At 38.9% G+C, this 14,583-nt stretch overlaps 1 protein-coding gene across 2 annotated transcripts in view; it reads left to right on the forward strand.

The window, feature by feature from the left end:
- Positions 1–14,583, forward strand: part of CDH13 (cadherin 13) — a 447,401-nt gene that overhangs the window by 388,232 nt on the left and 44,586 nt on the right. For both annotated transcript variants that reach the window (XM_027725145.2, XM_027725146.2), the window contains exons 9-10: positions 2,241–2,423; positions 3,394–3,647. In XM_027725145.2, the coding sequence (XP_027580946.1) occupies positions 2,241–2,423; positions 3,394–3,647 (437 nt within the window). The remainder of the gene's footprint in view (positions 1–2,240; positions 2,424–3,393; positions 3,648–14,583) is intronic.

Genomic DNA, 14,583 nt, shown 5'->3' on the forward strand with positions numbered 1-14,583 from the left:
TTTGAACTATCTGGCACATCAACCTTTTCCATCACAGTCTGGCACTGGTGGGGTAAAAATAATAAATTTATCTCGTGGCTTCACAATTATATAGCTAAATAAAACAGCCAGATCTTTTAATATTTTACCCTAAAAAGTCTTCCTGTCCCCAAGGTGAGCCAGGGAGTATTGAACACTTAATTGAATCAGATGAGAGGATTAAGGAAAAGATTTTTCAGAAGGATCAATATGAATTAGGAGCAGATGCCCAGTCAAATCTAAGGGTTAGATTCTTTAGTATCAGGCTCCTTGAAGTCTAGTCACCTTTTTAATTGTTTGGTACTGAACACTTGTAGGGAAAAGTTCTGACCCTTATGGTTCTGATGTCTCATGTTATACATGCTCAAGTTGAGACAATATGAAATAATATAAAAATATCAATCAGGTTAATTGCATATTTTCAATTAGAGAAAGAGCTGTCCAAGTCCGCTTTCCAGTCACAGCATTTGGCTGAGCTGGAAGGAATATAATCTTGGTAATCATTCTTCTGTTATTTCCAAGATTCTTGAAAGAGTTTTTCTTTTAATTTGTTTCAAAGCAAGTGAAAATATTGTTACATTATCATTTAGAGTTAATTAAACTGCAAATGAGCTTAATGAACTGTCTGAAACAAAGCTCAATCACAACCTGTTAGATATTAACTATCAAAATCAAAAGAATCCTTTAATTCTTTGTTAGATATACCACAGAAGACAGAAATAGCCAATCATTAATGCCATCCTTTTATAAAATCAAGTTTGAGGCTGGAAAGATTGAACTGAATGCACACACTCAAATTATACAGCAAAACTGGAAAAGGATTTGGAAAGATAAGTCAAATCTATTGGAAAAAAGGAAAACAAAGACAACTGAACACAGGGAAAGACATAGTTGTCCTCTCTGTTTTAGTAGGAGGAAATCCATTTTACCTACTATTTGTCCAAATTGTGAAATCTCTACATTAATAAAACACCATTTTCCGGAGTCAGTATTCTCACAAAATCTTCTGTAGTGTTATGACTTCGTGTTGTCTGTGAGACAGAGCAAAAGACACTTAGTGTTCTCCTCTTTTAGTCTTCAGCATCTTAGTCTTCAAGGTCTGGAAGCCACCTGGGTGACCTTTGCCCTTGGGCGATACGTTGTCACCGACAGTGAAGCTTTTAAGCAGTGCAGGTACAGCAGAGCCCATTTGTGTCATTAAAGTTTGTAATTCTAGACTTTTGAAGGCTTAATCCCCAGAAATGCTAAGATTTTTCTAATGATTTTTAATGGCAGTGCTGGTGTTCAGCACTTCTCAGGATCAGGTGTGTTATCATTCTGGTTTATCCACCTATCAGGCCGGCATTATCACTCTCATATCCAGTGCTTTTAGCACGTCACCCTCAAGTGCTTGAAAGGTGAGGAGTATTATTAAGTCTGACCCTTACAAGCTTTTCCAATGGTTTGCTTAATGTTTTTCCCTACATAAATAAGAATGATGTTATACACTCTTTGTTTGGAGAGTAAATTAGAATTTTCTCGTAGGGCTTGGCTGGTCGAGTCATACAGCACTGAAACACATTTCACAAGGTCATAAAAAATTCTTCCACTCCAAAAAGGAAAGTGGCACTGACTTTTAGTTGTGCAGACAAAGTGGTAGCATGAGGTCCAATTATTTTTGAGTGTCTTAGAGCAAACCCTCCAAGAAATGCTCTGGGAACGCTTTCTGTGAAACGTGTTTTGTGTCTTGACAAAGGCGTAGTGAAAAATTAATATAGGTAGGATAATTTATGAAAATAGGAGTCTGAAATGCAAACCTGGATTATTTGTAAATAACCTGAGGACAAGAGTGGTCTGCATCAGTCAGCTTGCTCTTCCCTTAGCTGGGAGTATAATTCCCTTTCTGGTAGTATATGCACCTACACAGCACTGCAAATATCTTCGTGTTTCACTTTCCATTCATATGAGATGAACTGTCTTCTTGTGATCAGAATCTCCCAAAGCTTGATTCCTATCACATCTCTGCTTATCTGCCATCTATTAAGTGGAGAGTAGCTGTAATGTGCTCCCTCATATTTCATGAGTGAGAATGTATTATTTAGAGCCTATAACATTCACTTTCGGTCAAGGATTCCATCTTTCTCCTGTTGGGGTAAATAATTAATGCTGCCTTGGATATTTTGTGTCTGTGTGTGGGGTCATTAATTGAAAATAGTAACAATTTCTTCTGTGTTTTTTTCTAGTTTCAAGCCACAGTGAAGGAGGGAGTCACAGGTGTCATAGTGAACTTAACTGTTGGCGACAGAGATGACCCAGTGACTGGAGCATGGAGAGCTGTTTACACCATCATCAATGGAAATCCAGGGCAGAGTTTTGAGATCCACACCAATCCCCAGACTAATGAGGGAATGCTCTCTGTCGTCAAAGTAAGAACAATTTCCTTTTTTACTGTATTGCTGCTGTAAGGCCCATCCACTGGGCTCACTGCATAAGAGGAGGCACAGCAGGGATAAGTCATTCAAAGATATATAGTTGACTACCAACCCTTATCCAAATATATGTATAACCCCTTCTTCTGTAACAGTAACCTTATTTTTTAGCCTGTTGCTGACTGTATTGCCACTGTGTTAAATAACAGCCAGATTTGGAGTAAGCACCACAATTAATAGTGAGATTTTACAACAAGGTTTTGTTTGTAGCTGAAAGGATAATTAGAATCCAAGACCCCCATTTTGTACTCAGAGAACACAGATGCAAATACCAGGGAATTGAGGGATACGGCTTCAGACTGAACTGGAGAACTGTCTTTGGTCCCACATTTCTCAAGTCTCATGGAAATGTTTATTATATGTCTTTGTATGAAGATAATTCTATGTCTCACACTTAAAAAAAAATGGTCCTGGTTGCTGCCTGTGCCACAATTCTCTCCGTTTGACTTCTGAAGAAGCATTTTCAATTCTTAAGACAAATGGAATGTATTTCCATGGCAGTGCTTCTGATTTTAAGACAGCAGTTGAGAAAGCAGCTGGTGTTATTGTCATAAGTAACTACTAAGTATGACTGATTTGCTTGTTAAATGCATAGTACATCATAATTCACCAGGTATATGTGAGAATTGAATTATTTGTATGAGGTATGGCAAAAAAAGAGTATATGCTCTTGGACAGAGGGACATCTCCATCTTTTTTTTAAGTCCATCATGTTCATTACAGGATGTAACTGACATTTATATCCTAAACTAAGCTAAGTCTAACCCTAAACTCTGGCCAAGTATCAGGTGCAGTGAACGCTGTTGTCCCTTTCTGGGTAATTCTGCCTTCTTGCAAGTTTGCAATGGGCAAAGGGAAAGAGTTAAGGGTTAAGTTGCACCTTGCCCTCTGACTTTATGTTTTACAGCCTTTAGACTACGAGATCTCAGCGTTTCACACGCTGCTCATCAAGGTGGAGAACGAAGACCCTCTGATCCCAGACATAGCCTACGGCCCCAGTTCCACAGCAACAGTCCAGATCACCGTGGAGGATGTGAATGAGGGGCCAGTTTTCCACCCAAACCCCATGATGGTGACAAAGCAGGAGAACATCCCCGTTGGCAGCGTGGTGCTCACAGTGAACGCCACCGACCCCGACACCCTGCAGCACCAGACCATCAGGTGAGTGCAACACCCTCCAATTTTCAGCCTTCAGAAAGTGAGGACGTGCATAGAAATGATTTCTCTGTTTCACATAGGGTTTCAATCAGTTTATGATCATTTATACTGTCCCTCAGTGAAATAACGACCATCCATCCACATTCAGGAGCTGAGAAAATACTTCCCAGTGAAAGACTGAAGCTAAAGTAAGCTCAGACTTGGCCTTGTCCAGACAAATGAAATTAAATTATTATTATTTCTGTGCTATGATAATATAATCCCACACATGTGCCGTGTCAGCAAGAGCAAACATAGGTATTAGATGGTGCCATCATCTTATATTTTGATCCACCTGGTTTGGTCTTTGGTTTTAGGTTTGTAGAAAATGGGAAAAATCAACCACTTTGTTCTCTAATACTTAATTGGCTTTCTAGAGAGCTTTTCTCAGCTTTTGAGAACCGCAGGTTAGGGCACTACCAATAAAACCTGCAACTGGGTTTAATGTTTCATCCTTACTAATTTTCCCTGGATACCAGTGCATAGAAAAGAGCATAAACACCTTTGTGAGAATGACTTCAAAGCTTTATGTGAGCACTGTGCACTGTCAGTCTATCCCACAGACATGGATTTCTCTGCTATCCCAAGTTTTTTTGGCAGTGATTGTGCAATTCTTAAAGTGAGTTTGACTCATGTAGTGTTCTACAAAAAGGAAGCTGCTGATCTGGAGGATGTTGGTACTGTCATTACAAGTGTTGGTAGGCGTGTCCCTGCAAAGGACTTGGATTTCCATGATGAGAAGGTGAATTTAAGCAGGAGAGAGTGCTCATGTCCAAGGAAGGAGGGAAAAGGCAGGGCAGACAATTCAAAGTTTAAATTCTCTGCATCACCTCAAAGATACATTGTTAATAGCAAAGGAGTATTTCAGTTTTTCTCTATCAAAACCACCTTTGACTTCTACCCTTGAAATATCTGAAGGATGATTCTTGCCATGTGTCATTCCCCTTGTTTTCTAAATGTATTTATTTACAGGATGAATTTTTATTCTTAAGTTTAGCTTTTGCTCCAAAGATTCCTTACTTCTTTCACTGTGGTCACACAAGTTCATGTCTATGGATGGAATTTCTGTTGCTTACCAGTTAGAGTAACATGACCCTCAGCAGTTTTATTCAGCACCTGGCTTGTGCAGGGAAGAGATATTTATTTCCTTTGAGACTTGAACTGAGTTTAAGAAACATAATTATTGAAGTTCTCCATAACTTTATGTGTTTTCATAGGAGATAAGAAGAGTCATATTAATTAATGTAACAGTTTATTTTGTGATGCTAGAAGAGAAAAGCTGAGAAAATGTAAGGATTTGGTCATCAAAAAGCAGTTCAGAAATTATTACCTGACATTTTGCCCTTGACCTACTGATTTTGCTGGATTTCTTCTAATTACATTGATACTGAAATTATCAATTTCAGTAAGTCAGTGAGTCATTTAATCCTCTTAAGTGAGCTTTAAGTATTGTGTGTAACCAGTTAAGTAACACAAACACATTTTGTAGTTCACCACAGCTCACAACTGGCTGGGAAGGGACTCTCAAACCTTGACTTATAAGTGACTCAGAATTCTCCCAGAAATGTTACTATATCTGCATAGAGCAATGGTCATATACAGAAACTGTGTGAATGGAAGTGACTGTATAAGTTAGAAGAAAATCCTGCAAATGTAATGGAAATCTGGGAAGTGGGGGAATGCATCAGGAAAGGCTAATTTGACTACCTGTAAGTCCTTTTGCTAAAACGACAGGAAAGCATAAACCAGCATTTTTAAAAGGTGCTTTTAGTACTGGCAGGTGTTATTGAGACACCTGGCTACTAGCAGTGAAAAAAAAGAGGACTAGAATATAAGAATAGCATCTGCAATAAAGGACAGGGTAAAATTTCATGTATAAAGACCAAAACTATTCCCTAGTTGGAGTCTGACTGAAACGTTCTCTCCCAAGTTTCTGCAGGCAGGTGTGTGTTTAGAGTTTGGGCCAACGTCCAGGACTTTTGTACAGCACAGAAACACAAACTGCAGGGTTCTCAGCCTGTGCTGCTGTGATGGTATCAGAGTGCTTACTGTGATTATACTGCAAAAATAAAGGCCAAGCAGGGACAGCACAGATTTTAAATGAGATATTACATTAAATATTAATGACCATGAGCAAGCAGTGTTTTGTCTGCAAGAAGCAATGAATACCAGATTTGTGCAGTGTGTGCTCTATGAATCGTGTACATCCCCCCCAACAAGGTACAAATCTGTTTAAAATGGGTAGAACAACATAGAATTAGTAACGTTGGTGTTTGTTTTTTTTTATTTTCAACCCATTGCAACTCAGATATCTCTAACTTCAGGGATATTTTTAGTTAATTTTCTATATAAAACTTGCAGAAGGGGCTGATGATTATTTGTAATCAGGAATTTTAGTTACTCTGCTAGATATAACACCATAAATGCATTTCAAGACCCATGAAAAGAGTAGAGAAACCATTTTTGCCATTATCTGCAACTAGATTGAATTTATTCTTTGAACAATGCATATCTGAATCAGATTCAAATTACTTATCTCTGGAAAACGTGGCTTACTTTGTAAAATTTCCTAAAGACAGCTGTACTTTTGAAGCAATTTTCCTCCTTATTCTTCAGCTTGAAGTGTTTTTGCCGCCTGAGAAAGAATTTGATTTAAAGGCTCAAACAAGCTGGCAAAAATGTGTTGCACTGTAAAAAAAATAAGACTCCAGTATTCCCAAGACTCTGAAGCACATTCCTGGAGCTCTGGTGGTAGAGAGGAAGGAGCAGACAGGACCACAAGTTTTTCCACCTCAGTGTTCATTCCACTGTGAGCACTCCCAGAAAAGAACCTCTTCAAACTGGATCACATTTCTCAGATTCATTAACCTTTCTTTTTTTCTTTTTCTTTTTTTTTTCTTTTTTTTTTTTTTTAAAGTATTTAATTCTCTCTACAGTTTCCATCTTTTTTAGAATTAAAAAAAAAAAAAAAAAGAAAGAAATCCAGCAGGCCCCATTTTAATTATAACCCAGCAATTTATTAATAGAACAGTAATGAAGTTTCTGAAATTTGATTTCTTAATCAGGGATCATTGTTATTTTTGTGCCAGATTTAAGAGTTTAATTTTGGGTACTTCTTCCCAACCTCTGAAATTTTAATCAGAAGTTTCAAGTGTACATGTCAATGAGAAGTTAAAGGCCAAATTTAATAACATTTTCTACCTTGGGAAATTAAAAGAAGAACCTCACTCAGAAATCCATTATTAACAGTAGATCTTAATTAAACATGGTTATGGTTCTCAATATTTGTCTGTGTGAAGAGATTGGTTTCAGTATTTTTCCCTTTTTTGGATTCAACAAGTCCAGGATATTCAATAGTTAGACTTTTAACACTGTGTAAACAAGTTGTTTACTGCAGTGTATTTGTAATTTTTAATTAAATAAAGCAGTGTTGTTTTCTGGTTTCATGGCTTATCATGGCAATATATTTTTATTACCTACTGTGCTGTTGGATTTTAAATTATTTATGTAAATACATTGTTGCAATATTTATTCCCAGTAAACCATGTGACTCAATGCTTCAGAAACATCTTCACAAGAAAAGTTTATTGTAGCTCTGAAGCACATCTAATTCATTAAGTAGAATTAAAATGCAGTATTTGAAGCTGGAGAACTTAGAAACAGAACCCAAACTGCAGCGAGTTTCACGGGAACATGAAAGGCTGCAAAAAATATGTGTAAATGGAGTGATATGTGTAAATAAGGTGTGTGTTTGTTCATGTGAGTCTGTGTGTGTACAATATTTATACCTGCCACAGAATCAAGCTGCCCAAAGAGTACAAGTGGCTTCTGGAAGCACAGGGCCATTGGCTTAGTGTTGAGGTCTCAGCTGTAGGGATTTAAAAGCCAATTTTTGGCTTGGAAGTCGTCATCCTTTTATTTGATTCTGGTCTCTTTATATCGCCGTGTCATTAATTTGGTGGAATTGCACAAATATGAAATCTGTAAATCCCCCTTTGTTTGACAGTTATCATTTCAGGTTAGGGCAGCCTGTGATGGATCCAACTTCCCAGCAGGAGGTGGGTTCTCCTGGCCATTGGGCTGCTGTGGCACTGCCATTGCACTGCCTGTGTGTTCCACAGCTCTGCTGCTCTGCAAATAGGAGCAAAGTCATTTATTACGGTCAGCCTTTCCAAACAACAGCTCCTGGTCTGTCTGGAAGGTTCATAGACTCTGTTTCTCTTTATATAAAGTGCATTTTTCTATACTGCAAACTGTGTATTTTAATGAGGCTTCATCCTGCACCATCAGACCCAGGGGATGAGGCTGAACCCAATGGAATGCAGAGGGATCATGTTTGTTATTTGTCATTTCTCTAAGAGCTACTGAACAATGGACTGACTTTGGGAATGGAAATTTTTACTACTGGGCCACATTTTGCTTTAGATCAGATGACCCTGACTTTGGGGTTGGGGCCTATGGAGTTGGTGGAAGTCAGTGGAAATATTCCAAACTCTAGTTGGAGGCAACCATGATCTGTATACTCTTTGTCAAAAACAAAAAAATGTCTGCCTAAAATTCTGTAAAATAGTGCTGAAACTCCACTGAAGTGGGATTTGTAGTTCAGTGACTTTCTCCCAAATCTCAAATCACTGAGAAAACTAAGGAGAATTCACTGGACAAAGTAAATTTTGCTTTTATTGCTTTTCTTTGCTGCCAGTCACCACCCTTACAAGCAGTGAATATATAAGCCATGAATTGCAAAGACAATTCAAAAAGCCCTTTTCATGTCTCTTGCCAGGATTTTTTCAGAGATCCTGAAGCCCCCCTGAACAAGGATGAGGCTTCACATCACATTGCTCACAATCACTTAAGGGATCAATTTTGCATACTTTCTTGCACATCAAGCCTTTTTAAAGCACTTTTGTTGCTGGTGGAGGTCAATAAACTTGCTTTTTGGGATACACTACAATCACTTACAGAAATACTACATAATGAGAGAGGGATAGGAAGCCTTAAAGAGTAAATGCTTAGGAAGTAACACACTTAGTCATTGTTAAATATGTCTCCTAGAGTCTGAAGGACTTGTCTTTGATTCCTAACAACAGGAGATTTGTTTTCCTTGTGCAGACAGAAGAATAGTCCTATTGTTATAAATGAATGGCTGAGCCTGCTCTCAGCATGCAGCACCAGAGTTTTTCACTGTAACTTACACCCACGAGCATCTCAAGTTGGCTCTGCAGTTTTATTTATGGCCTGCCTGAACCAGCCACTGGGAATTTGTAGCATCTCTACATCTGAAGTTGCCGTGTATTGGACAGTGTATGTTGTTTTTCTCTCCCTTTCTCTTTTTTAAGTTAGATGGAAAGGCAGGGAGAGAGGGAATCTGCTTGAAGCAAAAGAAGTTTTTTTCACTTCTCTCCTTGTACAATCTGAAAGACAGAAACACTGACTTGCAGGGAGCTGCAAGTGTTGGGGTATCCAGCAAGCAGTGCCACAAAAGGAGAGAATTAATCAGTTCTGAAAGAAAGAACTCGGCCAATTCCTTCGTGTTACACAACCACTACCTGTAATTGCAGGTACTCACTGGTCAACCAGTGGCTCAACAGTGTTCTACACAGCAGTCTTTTTACTGAAACTGTTCCTTGAAGGTGTTAATTACTATCTGAGTTGGTAATTAGTGTGATGTTTATATTTTATTATCATAATACTAATACCTGAAGGGGAAAAACTAGTGAAAAACATGCATTGCCTTTTTTTTTTTTTTGGTCGTTGTTTGACCAAACTGACTTCCACTCTTCCACTGTTTGTTTACTGAACAAAGTAAACAGCTCCTCTTTCCCCATATAGAAAATTCTTTAGGCTTACAACAGGATGGGAAAGAAGCAAAACTGTTTCTGGAGTTGTGCTGTACCTCCTTTATTCTCCTCTCATACTCAAAACCACACTGATGTAACCCTGGAAGGGTGAAAATGGCTCAAGAGCAAAACCAGGACCTGTTTTTCCTGTCCAGAAAATGATTTGCAGCTGGCCAGCACTGTGTGGATTCACAGAGGCTGAATTAATGGGAAGGAAGCAGCTGGTAAAAAAAAAAATAATAAAAAAAAAAATCTCAGGTGGGAGCCACTGAGATGAGACTGAAGAGAACAAATGACTGGAATTAAATCCCACTGCTGAGAGAATTGAAACGTCTGCCAAGCCTGGAATGCAGGTCCTCTAAAAGCTGTGGACAGTGTGTGATGTGACCGCTCAGGAAAGGCACTTTCATCTCTGTCAGCTCCGATACCTGAGCTGGAGAGTAACAGGACACACTTTTCCTCAGAGCTGTGAACAAATGTTGATAGCCTGGCTCCCAAACTCTGTTATTCAGTCCCTTTGTTACTCACAGGCTTCCTTAATTTACAGCCAACCTGCCAGCACCTCCCTGTTCGCTCTGTGGAGGGTCCCTGGGAGTCCTTAATTGTTGCTTGTGGTGTCTCTCACAGTGTTGAACGCCTCTAAGTTCCCCCCAATGTTTCTTTTTGCCCTCTTTTTGCTGATATTCTCTGTCTCTGTGTTGGGGCAGATGTCTGACCTCTTCTTTCCTTGTCTGCTTTTGTACATCTTAATTTTTAGTGCTTGAGGCCAATCCCAGATCACCAGTGGGTGCTAAGCTTTGTTGTGCTGGCTTTTGCTTTGCAGGGATGTGGGGGAGCTCCCACACTTGCCTTATCTATGATAACATCTTGTCTGACTTCTTCCTTCCTTCCTTCCTTCCCCTTCCTAGCAGTTGTCAAGGTTGAGGGAAGAGATGAATGTGAATAAAAAGGTTGGTATAGCACCTATTTGCTCACCTTCTCCTGGTAGAAAAGAAGGCAGGGCAGAGAGGAGATTTTCACCCAGGCTCAGTGAGGCAGTTCCTGGAGAGCAGTGTCCCTTTCCTGAAGAAAACAACCATTAATCCCTCTCTCTTTGACTGGTCTCTGAAATAGCAGAAGTGTCTGAATTAAATTATTAAAGACTACCTAAACAGGAGGCCCAGGAATTCTCAATCCATGATTCATAGTTTTGCCCAAAACCCAGATACCTGCAGCTGCACTTCATCACTCCTGACAATACTTGTCATGGGATCCTGTTCTTAAAATTTTCTGCTGCTCTATTCTGTTGGCATAAATCATACTTAATATGTTGATATTGAAACTGTAGATGACAGCACTGAAAATCTGTGGTTCCATGAAATCAAATAAGCCATAGTAACCTCTTTTAACTTCCCTTGCTATTACCTTAAGAATCCTGAATTCTTGATTAATAAGGATAAATGTAACATTTAAGGGGAGTTTAATTAGACCCTCTGTCTTTATCCTGCATAACAATATTATGCCACATTATGATTTCAACCATGTCAGCACTCAGAATGGATGCCTGTGAACTGTGAAATTATAGGGCACATTTTTCATGTCACTGACTAAACAATATTGCAGATCTTCTTGAGAAATATGACAATAGGATCTATCAGTCACAAGTTATGCTTGCAGTGGAAGTCAGATCTTGACAATAACTCACTTTGTCATTACTGTTCTCTTCTAGTTTCAGAAAAGGCAGGATTTTGCCTCTGGAAGAAGGAAAGAGTGTCTTGATTATAATAAGTTAGCTATCAAGTTTGAGGACACTGTGTGAGGAGTCGTGTTGACAGGGAAGGGGGCGGTAGGAATTTTTCTTAATATTTTAAAGTCATTGAATTCTGAGTCCGATTAAACCATGTTTGATCGTGTGGGAATGTCTGTGTGGAGTTACAGCTTTCAGTGGTGCTTTGACAGAAATTTATTTGGACTGTTAAAATGTATAATTAGAGCTCCAGTGACCAGTGGTATTTTATATGAAGGCAAAAGCTGGAAAAACCAAGCACTGAAATCAAAGTTTTCCAGGAAGATTGATGATGCATCTAGGCCTGAATCCTGTCATGGAGACCAAGTATCTAATTAAGCAATTCAGCACTTCTGCCTCTGAAGCAGGTGTAGATCTTGGATGGCACCAGAGCAGATGTTGTCTGGGATGTTATGGTTGTATTTCATTAATTTGCCATCTCCAGAATAAGGGCAGAATAAACCATGGACACCCCCAGTTCAGTGGCAAAATTCCCAGTGAACCTGGGTGTAGGTTTTCACCTCAGAGCAGAAGCTTTCCCAAAGGCACAGAACTGCTGCTGGATGTTTACAGCCACTGCTCAACTGCAAGACAACCCTGGGCTGTGCATTTCAAGGCATAAAGACCCATCTTCTTTCAGGCTCACAGACAGTTATTCCTGGAGTGGAATTGGAGTTCAGTGAAGAAATTGTCAGAAGGTTTAAGCACTCATTTTTACTAAATGGAACTCTGCAAAGTTACTGTAATAGGAAAAACGTCTTGTAGAGTTCAACGGGAATTTTTCTATTAACTTGGTAATAAGGATGCCAATTTCTGTAAAAGAGTTTCTGAGTAAGAGTGAAATTATGCACTTTATTAGGCAGCAGTAAGCCTGCAGATCCATTCTGGGCTCAAATGTGAATTGCTAGGGACTAACTTTGTCCTAATTTTATGACCAGTGTGCTCTAGGTATGGAGACATCTATGCCTACTCTGCATATAGCTGGATAATTATTATCCATGGCATTCCTTGGGCAGCTCCTTTTGGTAGTGGTTAACATCACATCACCTTGGAGTATCCAACCTGTCTCACCCAGATTTCATTGAATACTCCACACCCTGAAGAATCTTTACACATTTACCTATTTTAACGGGCCTGTCAGAGTTTTGTTTCCTCTTTTTCCCTTTCAAGTGGGAAATTTCCAATGGAATTGTGCCTGCCTAAGGCCCAACCTCTCTGGAGATTCAGCCCTGGCTCGTTGGAAGCATTTTTTATACATGAAAAAAAAATGCAGCCCCAGAGTTTATCTGATAATGCTTCAGGGCTAAACCAAGAAACTTTATTAGTAGTGAACAAGGTGTGCAGCTTCAAAATGGAACACTCAAACATTGCTTCTGGCCCTGGAATTTTCTGAGTTATTAACTAGTGTTTAAGACAGTTTAGCAGAGAAAGAAAACAACAGTTTTCCATATCTCCATGTCAAGGTTGTTGAGTTAGTTTGACTCATGGAAATTGTTACAGAGTTTGGGTTTTCAGTGCAAGGAAAAAAAAAAAAAGAAGAAAAAGTTCCTAATAGCTTTAATTCTTGTATAACTGTAGCCCTTTGAATAAGTCCTTTAAGCAGTTAGGTGAGTTTTTTCATTACAACTTCTGACATTTCAGGAAAAAATTAGCAGATTCTTTTAGTTTTGCAGTTCTTGAGGTTTCCATTTTTTGTCTGTCAAATCAAAACATTAACATTCATCCCATGGTGATGCTCTGGACCTTCACTGAAGGTGCCTGGGAAAACACTCAGATCCCAAATGACACAGGAAAAATATATGAGAAGTTTAACTCTCGGGCATCCAATCCAGGGTTAAACAGCATGGAGTAACTAAGACATAACAGTTAATAAAAACATAGGAGAGGATTCAATACCTTCGACTTACAGAGCACTATATCTTTTGTGCACTGAATGCAACAGATATCAAGCAGAAAATAAAACTATATATGACCAAATAGTGGAATACTTTTGGTAAAGTATTTACCTCATTGGTCCCACACTGCAGTCAGGCAAGGCCTGCAGAGAAAGTTTATCAGCAACTGTCAGTGTGGTAAATTAAGGTTAAACAAACAACTGTAAATCTTCCATTTCCAGTCCTTTCAGTGCTTAATCCCATAACATCTAATGAAAGCTCTTTTTGTGTCATAAATGAGTACTTATGTGGAGCTTTCCCCTCTAACCTGTTCACATTTTCCATCATTGGCCAGCAGATTTCTTAAATGACACACATTTGTCATGTTGCTTAATGTGTGTCTGGAAGGGGCTTGGCTGTTACGATGATGAACACAAGATAAAAATTGTGCTGTGCAGAGAAGATTTGTTGTAGGCTGTACATCAGAGCCAGCATTCAGATGCACACAGGACATGCAGCAAGAAAGATGCTTTCTAACGTGAAAAGGGATATTACTGAGACTTCTTCAGCGTGAACTTACCTTTTAGCAAGCAAAGGAGAATATTCCTGTCAACAATAAGCTTTAAAATTTTATTTCCTTGGAAAACACATGTTTTTTAATATGTTAAAATATATATGAAGGGGCCATTTTCTAAACCCTGCCATATCTTGTGACATGCCTTTCAGAATATCTGGCAGGATTTAATTTTGTTCAGCATTCTCTGTTTCTATTTACCCGTGCAAGGACAAATTTGTTTTGCAGTAACATCAGTTAGACAAGGGATGTTACAATGACTATCCCAAGTGAATATGACAGAGTGTAGAATCTGACTTCCAATGTTCTTGCTCAACAAGTGAAAAGTAGTATTTTGTTCTCTGTCATCCCTCAGGCATTAGATGATTCCTACAGGCAGAGAGGGACAGAGGGGGGGAAATTCAGCCCAGCAACCTGTAACAAATGTAACAGTCTGCACTTGATGGCATGACAAATAAAACAGCTAAGATATGGTTATACACAGCCTTGAAAACATGAGAGTAAGAGGGACAACTTTGCATTTTAAAGTGCATTTGGACACCCTGAGTGCCTGAGAATCTGATTCATTGAGGTTAGAGAAGGTAAATCACATTGCCTTGTTCATTTGTCATGGTCGTTACAGAGAGTGAGTTAGGCAAACAAAAGATACTGCCCAAAAATAAGGGAAAAGATGTGACATGATATCACACATTGCTCCAAATCCAGGATAGAAAGTGGTTGCATGTTTTTTGTATAGTTCAGTGTAATCAAATAAAACTCAGATAGGTGATTCCCAATTATTACAAAAAGAATAAAACAGAATTAATCAAGTTCCTTCTGTAAGAACTGCACCCATGAAGAACAGAGTGTA

The sequence above is a fragment of the Pipra filicauda genome, unplaced genomic scaffold (genome assembly GCF_003945595.2).
Source record: "Pipra filicauda isolate LSUMZ 115617 unplaced genomic scaffold, ASM394559v2 scaffold159_size1710840_pilon, whole genome shotgun sequence".
Taxonomy (NCBI): domain Eukaryota; kingdom Metazoa; phylum Chordata; class Aves; order Passeriformes; family Pipridae; genus Pipra; species Pipra filicauda.